This window comes from Zootermopsis nevadensis, unplaced genomic scaffold (assembly GCF_977971745.1).
Source record: "Zootermopsis nevadensis isolate Lab colony 2312 unplaced genomic scaffold, Znev_1.0 Znev_ptg000021l, whole genome shotgun sequence".
NCBI classification, from domain to species: domain Eukaryota; kingdom Metazoa; phylum Arthropoda; class Insecta; order Blattodea; family Termopsidae; genus Zootermopsis; species Zootermopsis nevadensis.
This window is the reverse complement of record NW_028259153.1, coordinates 13,009,091-13,025,055: the sequence shown is the minus strand read 5'-3', so window position 1 is coordinate 13,025,055 and position 15,965 is coordinate 13,009,091. Positions and strand designations below refer to the sequence as shown.

Sequence of the window (15,965 nt, the reverse complement as noted above, 5' to 3'; positions counted from 1 at the left end):
GAATGCAAGAAATATAAAATTATTAGGTAAGGTAACAAAGGCAATTTAAGGCAGAGAGAGAGCACTTACTTTGCCTTCTTTTTGAGAATCTCCTGAGCATCTGGATAGTATGCAATGGCTTCATTCAGATCTGTTTTACTGAGCACAAATAAATTTGAAAATCCCCGAGACCTGAAAATATCAAAAAGGAAGACAATCCAAGATCATACTACTGTAATAAAGTGAGTCATAAAAACTTGGCCATGGTGATGAATTGTGCTGTAATGTATCTATTAAAAAGTTGTTTTTTCACACCATTTAAATAAAACTGGTGAAATGATTGTATATTTTAATCTTTACATTTTTTGGCAGGAGATGGGGGTGAACTGGATGCAAGAAGTATCTCTGAATTTAATCTGCTTTTAATTTCATCATGAATGTTGTTTTGATGTGTTACTTATTTCCAAATATTTTAACTTAGTCGTATTTTTGAAGAACATAAACATTGCCGTTGAACAAATAATTGAACACTAAATTATTTTTCTGTAAAATTCATATTATTGGGCTCATAACAGAAACTAGAGTCAAATCTAAAGTAGTATTGTGCTTTTATATGCTGAGTTACGGAAGAAGGTTTAACTCACCTAACAGTGGCAGTTCTCCGGTTGCAACCTGCTATAGCCAAAAGGCTTATCTCTCCAAACACAGAACCCTCCGTGAGCGTCGCAAGAACCTCAGATTCCTTCTCTCCTCCCATCACTTGGACTTGCCCTGTTTTTACAATGTACATCTCCTTTCCGACTTCACCCTTGAAGCAAAACAACAATTTATCCTTTATTTTTATAAGTGGCGCCTCATGATGTCAACCTGGCTGTGTCACAGTAGCACCTGCTAAACCATTAAACCCTGGAGTTGAGTTGAAATCCATCTGGCAGCCTCTAGTACAGGGGTTTAAATCTCTATTTTTATATGATGAAGGTTAAACAGAGAATTTATCCTATCAATCAGCAAATGAATTACGCAAAACAGAATTATTAATGTGTATCTAGCACATGACTGCTAAACTTGGCTACCCCTCTTGCTAGTGAGGGATAGACTGTTCATTTAAACAAAAAGAATAACATATAGTTAGTAAGTTGTGAATAGTTTCCTGATTCTAGGTGCCAAAGAAAGGCTTCATCTTTTCTGCAGACTCTCCATACCAAATTGCTTGCTAGATCTGGTTATGGGCACAATTGCTAATCTAACCCAAAAGCAAGTTCAAAATATGTGCTAACTTTGCGACAGATGAAGTCCCCAGGTAGAAATATTACTGGGCGCAGCTTGAGTACAAGTTCCCGCAGTAGGGCCTCATCACAGTCATGAAACAGCTGCACCTTACTTAGTGTCTGGATGTGCACATTGATAGCAATGTCTGTCTTCATTTTATGTGGTAGTGTGTCCATAATGCTACTCTCATCTGCAACCAATAATGCTTCATTATATGGGATTCAAAGACTCTACAGTAGCTGTTGAGGTGAGGTGACATGCTTTCTCTGGGACCTCTCTCCTTTATTTCCATCACTGACATTCAAGACACACAAATGCTGAATAAGCTCTCTTACAGATGTATTTGCTAGTCCTGTTAAAATTATTATTTAAATTTATAAATTATTATATTATAATCTCAATATGATAAATAACATACTTATGAGATTAAATATCATATACTTTGCTTCAAAACTAACAAACATCTTTACATAATTATATACATCATACATCTTTATTACATTCTGTGGATTCATAAGTTAGTCAAATTCCAACAGGATGCAGAATAAGCCATAATAATAACATACAAATGATATGTACTACAAGTACAATATTTAAAAATTCAGTTCTTACCTCAAAGAAAACACAACCACCTACATTAGAAAGATCAGGTGGTTAAAGCTGTTTCAGAAAATAATTACTATTTATTCTGAGAATCATAAGAAATGCTAAATATACTCTGTGACAAAGATGAATGGCAAAGGAAATTGGAAATAAGGGGGAAAAACAAGTAAACACTTTACTACAAAGAGCTATGAATTTTCTAGTGACAGGCCTGTCCACATACCTTAAGGAATGTTCTCATCTTTCACATCATCACAGTAAGAGATAAGTAAAATAACACTCACCGAGAGTGTGCTGCTGTTCCCATGTGAATGTGAACCACAATTTGACCCGTTCCTGCAGATGATGAGGCAGATTGAGGCACCTCATGTACTCTAATGCTTCATCTACCAACTTCTTGTACTCAGTTTGTGACCGTGTTGCTGTGACGACTATATCTCGCATCTATTACATTTAATACATAGCATGTTTAAACATACTTATGCAACAGGTGTTACATATTGTTCTGCTGTATTTGTTTCTCATTTGTCTCCTCTTGTTATGATAAAGATCCAACAATGACTACAACTGGAATAATGGCTCAATGTAATTCTTAAGAGACTGGATGTATTATCAAATTACTACACAAATAAAATAACTTCCTAGACTTAAATAAATTGTATTCACTATCAATTTAATACAATTTTCTGGTAATATTCTCCCAATTTCTATGACTTGGTTGACACTCATATGCTTTGAAAAGAGTGTATTATTTGGTGAAGCATATGTTGAATTCTGTCAATGGAGCTCCTTGTGTGTTGTCCATGCAACTGAATATAAATGAGCTATCGAGTATTAATGCATTTCTTTATTCCAATATGCTAAAAGCTATTCTGTGTTGTTATGTTTTTATTTTTAATGCCTTCCTACAAAACTTATTGTGAAACTTTGGACAAGAGGATATTGAGTGGCAAGTAGATATAAGTTGTACTTTTGTAGATCTAGGTGTTCCTAAACTGATTTCTAACTATTTTGCTTCTAAAAATATTACCGTTAATACTAGTTCCTATAGTATCCATTATTTTTGGCCATACCTGACCAATTAGGATCGCAAAAACAAAAACTCCCATCAGCCAACTGCAAGTCATGAAAAGACTTTCTTCTTCCGTTTCTGGTTTTGGATTTTTTCCTATTGATGTAGCTGTTTTTGTTGCAAAGTAAAAACACCTAATGTACCTGAAACATTATTAAAAATTATCAGATTAATATTCAATTACATAGACTATCTTCATTAGGAGAAAACAGGCATAATAAAACAGGCACTGACCAGAATTAGCCTTGGATTACATCTCTTGACATATTCTTAGGTTTCTTATGTACATAAGTGCACACACAGTGAAATCACAGATAAAAAAACAGTCAATCAACATAAACCAATAAGTTTCATAGACAACACTTCTTAACTTACGGACTGCCTTTACCATTGAAGACCCAGCTGTTGGTGCCAAGGCCTTTCCAAGATGAGAAAGCATAATATGCACAGGCATTGAGATGTATGAGATACAGCATGTATGTGAGTGTGCGGGCCATTCTTACCACATATGGGGAAGACACCATATTGTCCAGCCGGTCAAAGAATTCCCAAAATGTCTGAACCTGGAAGAGAGAAATTCATTGTAGAATGAGATAAGTGTCAATGGAATTATTTCAAACTTCAGGTCTCAGACTTGAGGTGAGAAATTTTGGATTTCATTGATCCCCCTGTTTGTGAAAATCTTATCTCAATTTAGTTCAAGATTTTCTGTGGTAAGTACAATGACAGTGCTTTGATCATCATCTTCAGAGACATATTAGTCCAATTTTGGTTTAGGAATAAATTCTTGAAATTCCATTGTAAGACACAACTAACTTCATGGAGACCAGTTCTTCTTGACTTCCTCTGATGATTAAGAAATCCTCTGCTTTTCATTATTATAATAATAATAATTTATTTACATTCCATGGATCCATAAGACAGTCAGATGACAATAGGATGTGGAAAAAGTCATAATAATAAAAATAATAATACAATACATATTATAAAGTAAATTCGTACTATTATATAAATTTCACATAATACAAAACAAAGTATTCACCTAGAGAAATGATAAGCTACAAATAGATCTACTCATTATACACAAGAAAAATTTATCACTTATTTGTAACCAACATAAATTCATTGACAGAGTAAAAGGACTGTGTAATTAAGTATCTGTTTAATGCTACCTTAAATTGCTCCATCTTATTTACAAGACTTGTGAGATTTGATGGTAGACTGTTGAAAATTTTGATTCTTCTTCTGAAAGCATGAGAGGTTGGCAATTGGTCTATCTGAAGTTTCATTACCATGTTCACAAGAATTTACCACTGGTTATTGTCCTGTCCCAGATGAATCCAGTCCATGCCACTTTTTCATTTTAATACTATCACCAAATCTGTGCTTGTCTTCCCTTCAGGATTTCTGGCTAAAATCTTATATGCACTAACCATCTGTCCCGTATGGGCTACATGCCCTTTCCATAAAGGAATAAATTCCCTCCAAGCCAAATTTATCAGCTCTTTGACTTGATCAACTTAATAAAATCTAGAACAGTACAAATTATAAGGTTCCTCATTATGCAGTTTCCTCCAGCTTCCTATCACTTCTTCTCTTTTAGGTACAAATATTTTCCTTAGGATCCTATTCTTTAAAACCACAAGTTATGCAATTAGTCAGCAATGTATTCACTAATTTTCAATTTGACTTCCCTTCTGAAAGGATGAGTATTTCAGCCTCAGTATCATGAATAACTTCAAATACATATGTAACACAATATCACTAACACAACTTTATGTTTGTGAACATGTGAAACATATTCACTACTGAGCAGAATTCATGTAACACAACCCTTTGCTGTAACACATGTAATCACATAAAACATCACCTCTGTTTTCCTATTAACTGTAATCTTTTAAAATATTCCAGACAATTTATGGTACCACAAATTTAAATTTGGCCATGCACATTATCGGTGAGTGTCTAAATTAAGTTAAATGAAGTTACCAGAAATCACAGATGGTATTTCATTTGTACAGAATCTTTTGTCAATTCTCTCAGCAACCTCATAGATAGACACAAACACAGGTAAGGAAGATATACAAAACACATTACAGATTCTGTTCTGTATTTGTATAGGTATCTCAGCATATAGTTACAGTCATATTATCATTAACTATGTGTTATTTTTGGAAAACATACAAATATAGTCATCTATTTATACACAAATCTTACTTTTAAGAGCCTTGGGATCCTCAACATGAGATATTCTGTACCAAAGATGAGATATAACAGATCCAGAGGCAGCAGTGACAGAACATCCATCTATATATGAAAAGAAAGAGATTGTTAATTTGTAACTGTTTTTCATTCTATAACTTAAAACAGATGATATTAACATCAATGTCTAACACTTCAAATAAAAACACAATCCATATAGACACCACCAAAGTATGCATATTTTAAGTCAATTTTATTTGTGTAGTTAACATTGAAATAAGTCACAGATACACACACATATTTAAAACAGACTCAATGTGTGGTGAAGTGTTTCTAATAAACATTAACAAGTGCCAGTTTGCCTTGCTTTATTTTTTCTCATCTAGACATTCCCTAATGCAGTTGGGCTGAAAAATACTAAGCAGTATGTACCCACCTATTCAACATGGTGTAACTGACATGTCTGGTTTACATTCAGAGAAAATTTATTAACTTATGTTTGCAGATTTTTGCATATAAGGTGGACTAGTCTTACCTTGAACTGCCATTTTTGTATGTAATTTCTTCTGGTGAGGCTCAGGTCTGCAACCCAGAAACCTTCTTCCAAGTACTTGAGCCTGGGTTTTATGAATGCCACATCCAAAAAATAGATGGCATCAGCAGAGTAATCAAGTGCCAGCCAGATGGGTGTATTTTCAGTCGTTTGGTAAGGAAAGGTGTTGCGTAGTGGGATTACCCAACAGTTGTACATGTAGCACAGCATCACAATAAACAACCATGAGATGTATCCATATCCTGAAATATAAGTACACTGTAGTTGTACTGTAGTACATGATTAGAGCTTACAGCAGTTCTGCTGTAGCACAGACTCACAATAAAACAACCAAGACTGGCATTTATTTTCAGATCAGTCTCCATTATACTTTTGTGAAAATCTATTTTATTGGAAATTTTAACTAAATTTACACCTCTTTCATTTTTATTTAAATAAACTGTTTTATTCTTATATTTTCATTCTTATGCTAAACTGCATAAAGTGCTACAGATTTTATTTAACCTAGGAATGTAATCTGCTTCATGCCAACTCAAGCAGATGAGGAGGGGGACATCTTTGAACCCTGACGTGGACTAGCAATGGAACAATGCAAAACTGTTTGTGATATATACAGATGTTGTTACTGTGTTAGAAACTGATTTCTGACAGGTGCTTTTAATATTGCACATAAAACATGACTAAAAGTATTTTAAAACATAATTCTTGATTCAGGGATTGGTCTGTAAGAGTTCTCCTTTGTCTTTCTTGGGTTAATGTCAATGACGAAATTTGTTGGATATTTGGATTGGATTTAGATTAGATTGGACTGGATTAGATAGTTGGATTAAATTTTCCTCTTTGTTGAATAAACTGATGTAAATATTTAATGAAATCAACATTACATGGTTATACAGATAATTTGTTATAGAAATTAGTTGCACATGGTTTCCAATTAAGGTTAATTATTAATAAATGTTGCTTGCTAATTAATTATCTTCTTCTACATGTGTCAGATAAAAGGAACAAATAGATATGACTCTAACCTTGGTTTCAGAAATCCTGCTTGCCTTATGTTGGAGCATTATCATGCAGAAATTATCAAAAGTATTATTATATTTACCTTTTAAAGAATACATGCAGACTGGTGCCAAAATTCAAGTCTAATACCTCTAATCATCATTAATAATTTAACTGATATAATTAAAAATACTCTATTTCCTTTTTAACTATTAGTCTTATTTATACATAGATTATATGGAAATGTTTAAGTAATGCAGCAATAAATTAGCTTTGTAAATAGTGCAAAAGGATGACCCATGACTTACTCTGTGGATCCAAGGCATGGTTGCAGTGGATGGACTTAATGTGCCCCCAGAAAGTCCTGCAGCTGGCTACAGGAGCACAAGTGGAGGAGTCAGCAGATTCACAATTTGTGAGCTGCAGTCTTCTGAACAGAGGTGGGGGTCGCAGATCATTCCCATCTTCTATGTAGTGTAAGGAATATAGAACATCAGTACCAAGTACGATTACTTTAACCAGAACTGCAAAATTTTGTCTCCTCATGCACAAATTAGTTATTCACTACTGGTCAATATCTTATTTATGTCAACATTGAAAATTCTGTGAAATGGTTAACGATCAATCATACATATCTCCAAATTACACACGTGTTCACTGACACGTGACTTGAGAGGAAATGAAAGAAACTTGGTGAAGAGCAATAACGATTCTTTGTCTTGTGACCAGTTCTGACCTGGGTCACTGCTTATGGTGGAAGGAGTAGGCGGCAGCTCAATGCGACGGCGGATTCTCTGCGCACGCTCAGTAAATGCACGCACCAAGTGCCGAATTCTCTGATGGATGAACAGCTGACCATCAGCATGAAGACTGAGAGAACATGAAATTATTAGACATAGATGCACTGACTGATTAACAGCCCCAAGAATATACAAGAATGCCACATATTTATGACTTAAAACTGACAACACAATATCTTTTACATCATCCTATTTTCCTTATTTGGGTTTGAAGCCAGTCAGATGCAGTGGATGCATTTACACACGTCTTCATTGTAATTTACCTGTAATGTCTATCATGTACCTGTAATTGGTCTTGGTTAACAGATGTAGAGAGCTGTATATTTTCAACTAGCAAAGTAGATAAATAAAATGTTATTTTGTCTGGTATATACAAGCAGAATCTGAGTAATGTATACTTCCATAACATTATACTAACAGCTTCTGAAATGAAACTTCACACTTACATGGAGCTGTTTTCATCGCTACTGCTCCGGTAGATGTTAGTGCTGATGGTGGACTGTCTGTCTGCATTGCCTTGCTCCAAGTCATCCAGAGACCTCACAGATAGGAGCATTGGGACACCTGAAACTGTCATCTTACGTGACTGAAGGCCAGGGATATCTGCACCAACAATGCAAGCAGATACACACACAAGCTGTACAGATTCTCACTACAAGTTCAAGATAGTTTACACAAAAGCACGAACAACTTCAATAAAATTCACATAACTTAAACATTCTCCTTTAGATCTATTTTAATCTTTTATCTCTGTCTCCGTATTTAAACTGATACATTTAAAAGAGGAGAGATTACAGGTTCCCACAGTGGTAAGTACAAAGATGGTTGTCTTCTGGTTATTACACTATGTAGTCTGGTAGAAGTTTACTAAAGTTTCAGAGGCGACTACAGTCTCCATCATCAGAGTGATGAGTGCCCTGATTCCCCTAATGATGGGGGCAGAATGCACCTTGGAAATGTCAGTAAACTTGAACCAGACTATATGGTTTAAAGAGGTTTCCACACAAAAATTTTGTATACATTTCTTGCCTTTCCAATCTGATCTACATGTCCTGACCATCATCATCTCCTTAAATTAATTACAATAACAACAACGGAAGCAGCAGTGTTACTTCTTCCACTCACCGCTCAGTAAATCCCTCTTTATCAAATGATTGTCCTTGTTATTTTTATAATATTTTCAATTTATGCTCATGTAACAGAATAAGTGGTGTCACATAACTTAATACTTACTGAATTAAAAACAGAAAACAGTGGCAGATCTTGTATAAGTATGTCATATTTATATAAATTTCATGGTGAACTTAATCTTGATCTCTTGCTTCTGTATGTGAATTTAAATGTGTTCTCACACATTTAAATTCTGTCACAATTACGTAACATTTTTAGAAACACATAATACTGAATGTTACTTATATGCTGTAAAATATCACCATATTTTTATTTCAAAATTCCAGAAGGAGAAATATATACATCCACCCATCTCTCCATTCATCTCCGACCCATCGACCTACCTGTGGAGTGCAGCGGTTGCCCCGGTTCCTGCAAGTCGCTGAGCTGAGATTCATTGCACCAGGAGCTAGCCGGTGACTGTGTATTGGATTTGATGAGGCTGTCCAGCTCAAGGCGCTCTGGGTACACCATCCGCTGTAAAAACAGCCTATTTACGCTACGTAACGAACTCTCACTCCGCGAAAGAAGTAGGCAAAGTGCATGTCCCTTGTGTTTCATTGCAGAATCATAATACGGGACGTTCGAAAAGTCACTGTGCATTTAACAACGATATGCCAGTTTTGCCATCACACTGCCATTTACAGTGAGTGATGCCAGGTCGTATATTACTACATAACCGCAAATGCACAGTGACTTTTCGAACGCGCTGTATAATTTGGTATGATTATGGATGATACAGACCTTACCATTTACTGCATCACTGCGGTGTGCAAAGTTAATATGAAATGATCTTCATTCTACTTCACACTTGAAAAAAAAATGTTAAAGGGTACTTCAAATTAGTCATTAGGCCCACACAGAATGGCAGACCACGTGATCGATATGTCGAAAAATTAAAATTAGAGGTCACGACTGGAAGTAAGAACTATCAGTACGAAGTTTAATCGAACTTCGTTCTTGGATACTTACTCTGCAATAAGAAACGGATCCATATTCAGATAAAAGAGAAAGTACCTAAATCTTGTTTCCGTTGCGTGCGCTCTTAAACACCAACTGGTCAACTGATCGTTCCGGAGAAGTTGACCTACTACTCAGTAGTGTATTTAAAATTTAATTCGTACCGGGGGAGGGTGGTTTCTTCTTCTTGTAGAAAGAGATAACAAGTGCCTCGTGACTTAGTGCAAGTGTGAACAACAGCAATTCATGTGGCCTGATTATTATAGCAGTTAAAGCACGTCATAACCTCGCAGACTGAAGTGAAGTTGGTACACACATCACGCAGTACGTTGTGTCAGTGACAATACTTGTCCTGTTTTTCTTTTTCCTGAGAACTGGATTATAATGAACTAGTTTTATAAAGTATGCGGTCGAGAACTGTCATCAATAAGTATGTGAGGGCTCACGCAGGACACGGTGTTGCTGTTACAAATAACGACATCGAACAGGTGAAAGAAGGAAGCAAATTTCATGGAGGCCGTTGCTTAAGAATTATTACCACATTATTACCACATACTCAGACTCTCTTTAGTCACGTAAAAGAAATAAATATGAGCGGGCTAATTAAAAATCAACAAGAGTCTTTAAATTTTAACGATTTTTGATTCCAAATGCATAAAATCTTCAAGAATTTGAGAAAGAACATTTGTATAATTTCGAATAGAATCTGTACTCGGTAGAATACAAAAAAAAAATTCATCACATGCTTTCGATAAAATGTATTTTTACTCTACCTAAACCTCATATCTCAAAGTTTGTACCTGTTTCCGACAGTAAGTTTGTAGTATTTATAATAAATTACTATGAATATAAACAACACTACGGCCCCCGAGTGGATAAGAAAGGCTGAACGTGGATCCAGGTCTAAAGAGGCTGGAATCCTTGGTTAAGAATTATTTGAGTACTGAATAATTCTCTGTGACAACTGTTCAGTTTGGTTACCATTTCAAAGTTACATAACATATTTCTTTCTGAGGGACGAATTCCTGTCTACACGCCTGCTATACCTGCTGAGATGACACAGACTTACTATTTTAGACTAAATCACTTACTCATTTACCAACACACCTGACACCTGAAAATGGCTGTCTTCTGAAATGTTGCGCAGCGCAGGCTTGTAGATATTAACTGACGTTTCAGAGGTGCTTGCTGTCTCTATCGGCGATAATGATGAAGACAGTAAGCACCTCTGAAACGTCAGTCAATATCCCAAAAGAAGGTCATCTTCATACCCGTCGCCGTGAGAATCTGATAACTCACTTTCTTATTTTGGAATTGTAAAATTAATCTCCTGAATGACAAAATCCTCCACTCGACTAGTTCAAGCTAGATGAGTCCAATCCGCACACCACTATCAATTTCTGTGAGATTCAATATAACATTATCCGCCCATCATATTCACTTGTAATTCTTGAGCAGGGATCACAATTTATGGGCAGTCTTCTCGACACTATAGAAGCCGTCACCAAACTGCATGTTTCAATGCCACTGAAGGACTTCACCCACTCCCCCCTTTTTCGCGCGTCTCTAAGTCCACAGTACCAGCTCTGCTACACTGCGACTTCTAAGCTGTCGTCACTCACCTAGACTCCACAGTTCGTACTACGAAGCTAAACGATTTCGCTGTGACCTTGAAGCATGAAATCTGATGACGGACACGACAGCACCGATAAGAGATGGTAAAACTCAATCCTTGAAACACAACGCACACTGAAAATATTTTAATATGCCACGGTGGTCTAGCGGTTAGAACGCTGGCCTTGTAATCCTGGGGTCTCGGGTTCGATTCCCGGCGGTGCACGAATTTATAACTTGTGTTGGGTAAGGCCGTGGTCTAGGCAACACGGAGATTTCCTCCGGGGGCTTCCCCGGTTTCTCCGTGGCATCCCAACAATTACTCCATTCACACACAGAAGAAGGCAATGGCAAACCACTTGTGGATCATCTGCCAAGAACGTATATGAACAGGTCCCAGTCCGAGAAAAGGATGGAAGGATCCTGTTCATATGGACCTGTCGTCAGACAGAACACTAAATAAAAATAATTTCAATGTCAAGAATTATCCTCAAAGTTGCTTATCTACGCAATAGATGACAGTGCCCCTTGCAAAGACCAAGTATCTTGCAACCGTAGAAAATACAATAATAATCGACAGTAACCCGAAAATTAACTGTTAACACCTATGTTCCCTCACTGTGGAAGGCAGAATTGTTGCAGGAACGATTTGTATCATTCTGATATAATATCTAAACTTCATTACCATGGTAGTCGATTTAGTTGCCATTCTCAATGACGTAAACGCACGAAGTACAGTGGCAACGACACAGAGTAACAGTCACAAACATAACTGAAGCACAAGTCTCTACTGCACTCAACTACCTTCCCTTGAGTATCAGAATTTTGACATGCACGATTTCACTTAATCAAGCTAATGGCCCAGAAAGGAACAGGGTGTAACCCACCTGCATTCCTCACGTGTAGTTCAAAATAGTTACACGTAATTCCATAAATCTGATCGAATTATCAAGAGATACGAAAACATCTTAAGAACAGAGGATGTGCTTCCACGTACGATTACCTTTTTAATTAAACGTATTCTATCCATTGCGTGCTCAGGGTTTCTTGTTGAAACACACCATAGCCTGGTTGCGGACACTCGAGGCGCTCCGTTACTATGACAACAGCATCGGCGCACGATGACGACTCTCCCGATCGATCAATGTAGTACATATCACATGTCTTCACACAGACATGGACCGTACTAATACATGAATTCGAAAGAGAGTTGGCTATTGGTAGAAGCCACGAGACTACAACCAATTAATCAGTTCTTGTTCATTGAGTTACTCTAAGACGCTACATAAACTAACTTCATGGAGTATATATAATCTTTGTTGAGGAGCTAATAATGATTCAGATAGTAAAGACATATCCTGCCTTTTATGGTACACGAAAGTCTACTATCGCGTACTTAAGAGACCGCCTATGATCACTGTCATGAGATAGATGAGTCCAGTCTACCCCTTAAGATCGATTTATTTACAACAGTAAATGTGAACTATGGTAAGCAAAACTACTTTAGACTAGAAATATAAGCACAAGCATAGTGAATCACTCAGTTTCGTAAAATTACAATTTCGATATATATATCCCTGGAAGTTCGTTAAAGAACGTCAGATTTTACACAGAAAATTCCTGGCTGACAACTTTTTAGTGGTTCATCTTCATTGGATATAAAGAACACGTATTTACGGTATTTTTATCGTGTGAAACCATTTTCACAGAAAATAATTCCAACCCCCTTTGCAGTACAGAATCCAGTTATCTGTTTCTGCATACTCACCCGTCTCCACGCGATGGGCTCGCTGCTGATGGGCAGTGATGGTGCCGTATCTTCTACGCCCATCTTGACTCTAACATCGCACTGCGTGTCCACCGTTCACAATGGCACATTGTCCCACCTGGGAGAGCAAAATTATAATCTTAATGGCCTTCACTCGCTGCACACCCACTACCTGAATACAAAATAACGTTAATTACCTACTGTCTTATTAATGTTCAACAAATTAATGTCATAATGCGTTTGCGTAACTGTAGTCAACCGACGGGACATGTGACGAACAAACAGTACATAACACAAGTGAACATTTTCTGCCAAATGGGTGTGCAGATGAAAAAGCTCTGAACGTTTGTGAAAATGGTCTGACATCATGCTATCGGGGTTCTAGGAGGACTCCACGAAGCAGAATGTTGTTGAGAATAAAAGAGTCAAGAAACTCTCCGCATTTTATAGTTTAAGGAACCTAAATATGCGGAATACGTAACAGTCGTTGTTCCTTTTTCAGTTTTTAAAAAAAGTTAAAATATTCGGGTGTCTGCATGACGCATTTTACCTTTCTGAAGAAGAGACCTTAGGTTTAAATAAAATGAAATTTGTAAGCAATGCACTTCTTAAATTACTATTTCTCTCACTCATGTTTTAAACATCGTGACTTTTATATTAAAAATATTGATTTACCTTTTAAAAGATTAGGCCGAAGAACCAAAACGTTTTTCATTTCCGTTTTTATCTCTGACTTAATTATCACTGAAACATACATTCAGTTCAGTTCGTCGCTGTGAGGTTCATGCCCCCCCCCTCAGTTTGTCGACTCATTGTCAACACTTCTTATTACTAGCACGTCGACGCTGTGAAAGGCTTGCGAATGACACCAGTCATAAAAAGGCAATGCACTGTCAGGGTCATCTGAAAATAAGGTAAGAACACAGAGTGAGGGTGAGATTTGAGGTTCTCGCCGTATTGGTATTGCGGTGGTGTAGATGTCGACGTCTTCCTCGTGGGTTGTGGCGCGACGTAAACTTGTAGGCAGACACCAATGTTTCACGGATGAAGCTACAGACGTTTCTTCGAAACGCTGGTGTCTACCTACAGTTCCAGAGGGTGCCACAACTCAGAGGAACAACGCCGACACAGACTGAGAGTGTCAAAAAAGTTCTTTCGTTGAATTACAACGTAACGAAGGCATCAACTTGCGAACTGCACCCAGTCCGCAATAAAGGTTCTGTGAGTTTTATTGAGCAAAGCAAAGATAAAGATAAAGATACAGTACAGTCAGCGCGTTCCAAACAACCCGTTAAAATCCACAGGCCCTGTACAACGTATCATAACATGATCAGGGGTTATTAGGCCTCCTAACAACCTCTTATCGGCTGTACACATCGGCATCTTTGAAGACGAAGATCTTAGAGCAAGGAAAATACAACGCTTCCCGTGAGATTTCAGGTTCCGACGGCGACGAGTATAAAGTTGCCGTCTTCTGTGATACTGCACCGTGTAGTTTGGTAGATACTGACCGACGTTTCAGAGGAGTTTACTATCACCTTCGTCAGGACAATAATGGTGGAATGGCAGTTAGTTCCCCCGAAATGCCGGTCAGCATCAACCAGATTATATTGTGTAATATCCCAAAAGACAGCCATCTCCTTACAATAAACGCTCTTCATTCAGAAAGAGCACTTGGTCAGTCCTGTTTGAGGAAATGATAGTGGTTTCCTCTAAGAATCATGAGAACCCCACAAATACATTCCGTAAACAAAATGCAGCTGTTTGTTGTTAAAACAGGTAGCACACACAGTTATCACTGGCATTTAAAACGTTAAATATATTCTCATCTAAAAAAGAAAAATTGAAGTGCGAAATTGTGAAATGGAAACAGAAACAGCGCTATTATATACAAGGACTTGAAGATTTTTTTGCGACGGGTCTACATAAAGCTTTTATTACGCAATACAGACACGGAAATCGTGTGACATATATTAGTTTCATGACTGGCGTTGTAACAGGGGACAGGAAATTTGAGGGTGACACAAGCAGGACCGTCAGTGGCCCTAGGCTTTTCATAGAAACATATTATTACCACATTAAATACACAAAGAACAGCAGAATGCGCTATTGACGAGAAAAATGATTCTGTACTTGCGATGTATGTTCAGTGAGTTTATTAACTATAAGTTTTATATTATAATTAATCTTTATCTTGTTAGGTTTTTCCAATGTCATATAACGAACCATAAGTAAATTAACATTTCTTTGAATTTATCACAAAAGACTTAATTCATATCATCTTATCTAGGGAATTTCCTTGGCCTAGAGATTCTATAAAGCTGCTGCAGGTGTGTAACTTCACTTTCTTAATGAAGTCGATAGTATTAGGCACCACTCATCAATAATTCAACACACAATATCTCGACGTCATGCCGACTCGGATGAAATAAAATGCACGATTTTTATTGCACTCAGAACCATCACCACGGAAGGGCGTCCTTCTTAAGAAGCTAACGATCGCTCAGCTGATCAAGGAATCGGAAGGTCCAGTGCCGAGCTCACCACAGCCTGCCACAGGTTTCTACACCGAGCCGGACGAATGCAGCTCACGCCATTATTTCGTACTTAACAACAATTTTAAATATTTCCCTCCCATCTATGATCAGGTATCCCAAATAGTCTTGGTCCATTTCTCGTCTCTCCCATGCATGCTACATGCCCCTTACATTTTATACTCCTTTATTTGATCGTGCTAATAACACAGCGAAGCTTTTCATTATACAGTTTTATTGTATAATACTTAGAACTATGAAAATCAACAAACAAAGGTCTTCTGACAACGCATTAAAATTATAGTTATGACTAAAACAAATTCGGATACATACAATTAAAAAACTGTGACCCCACTAATGTTCCATAAACTGCGAAACTTGGGCAGATGATTCCACAAAAATGTTATCAACGGGATATGAAGTGTCTTGAAAATTATTTTAT

At 37.1% G+C, this 15,965-nt stretch overlaps 1 protein-coding gene across 11 annotated transcripts in view; it reads right to left on the bottom strand.

Moving 5' to 3' along the window:
- Positions 1 to 15,965, bottom strand: part of CngB (Cyclic nucleotide-gated ion channel subunit B) — a 150,267-nt gene that overhangs the window by 4,143 nt on the left and 130,159 nt on the right. For 2 of the 11 annotated variants that reach the window (XM_087352887.1, XM_022087254.2), the window contains exons 2-14: positions 12,990 to 13,107; positions 8,992 to 9,124; positions 7,924 to 8,080; positions 7,414 to 7,547; positions 6,986 to 7,144; positions 5,661 to 5,920; positions 5,141 to 5,230; positions 3,299 to 3,486; positions 2,925 to 3,066; positions 2,136 to 2,295; positions 1,257 to 1,438; positions 624 to 787; positions 70 to 171 (exon numbers count right to left, since the gene is read on the bottom strand). In XM_087352887.1, the coding sequence (XP_087209013.1) occupies positions 70 to 171; positions 624 to 787; positions 1,257 to 1,438; positions 2,136 to 2,295; positions 2,925 to 3,066; positions 3,299 to 3,486; positions 5,141 to 5,230; positions 5,661 to 5,920; positions 6,986 to 7,144; positions 7,414 to 7,547; positions 7,924 to 8,080; positions 8,992 to 9,124; positions 12,990 to 13,052 (1,934 nt within the window). In that variant the 5' untranslated portion in view covers positions 13,053 to 13,107. Of the gene's footprint in view, positions 1 to 69; positions 172 to 623; positions 788 to 1,256; positions 1,439 to 2,135; positions 2,296 to 2,924; positions 3,067 to 3,298; positions 3,487 to 5,140; positions 5,231 to 5,660; positions 5,921 to 6,985; positions 7,145 to 7,413; positions 7,548 to 7,923; positions 8,081 to 8,991; positions 9,125 to 9,391; positions 9,517 to 9,619; positions 9,954 to 11,906; positions 11,946 to 12,108; positions 12,130 to 12,224; positions 12,336 to 12,989; positions 13,108 to 13,664; positions 13,893 to 15,965 lie in introns of those variants that run through there. The other 9 variants (XM_087352886.1, XM_022087264.2, XM_022057107.2 and 6 more) reach the window with 9 other exon arrangements.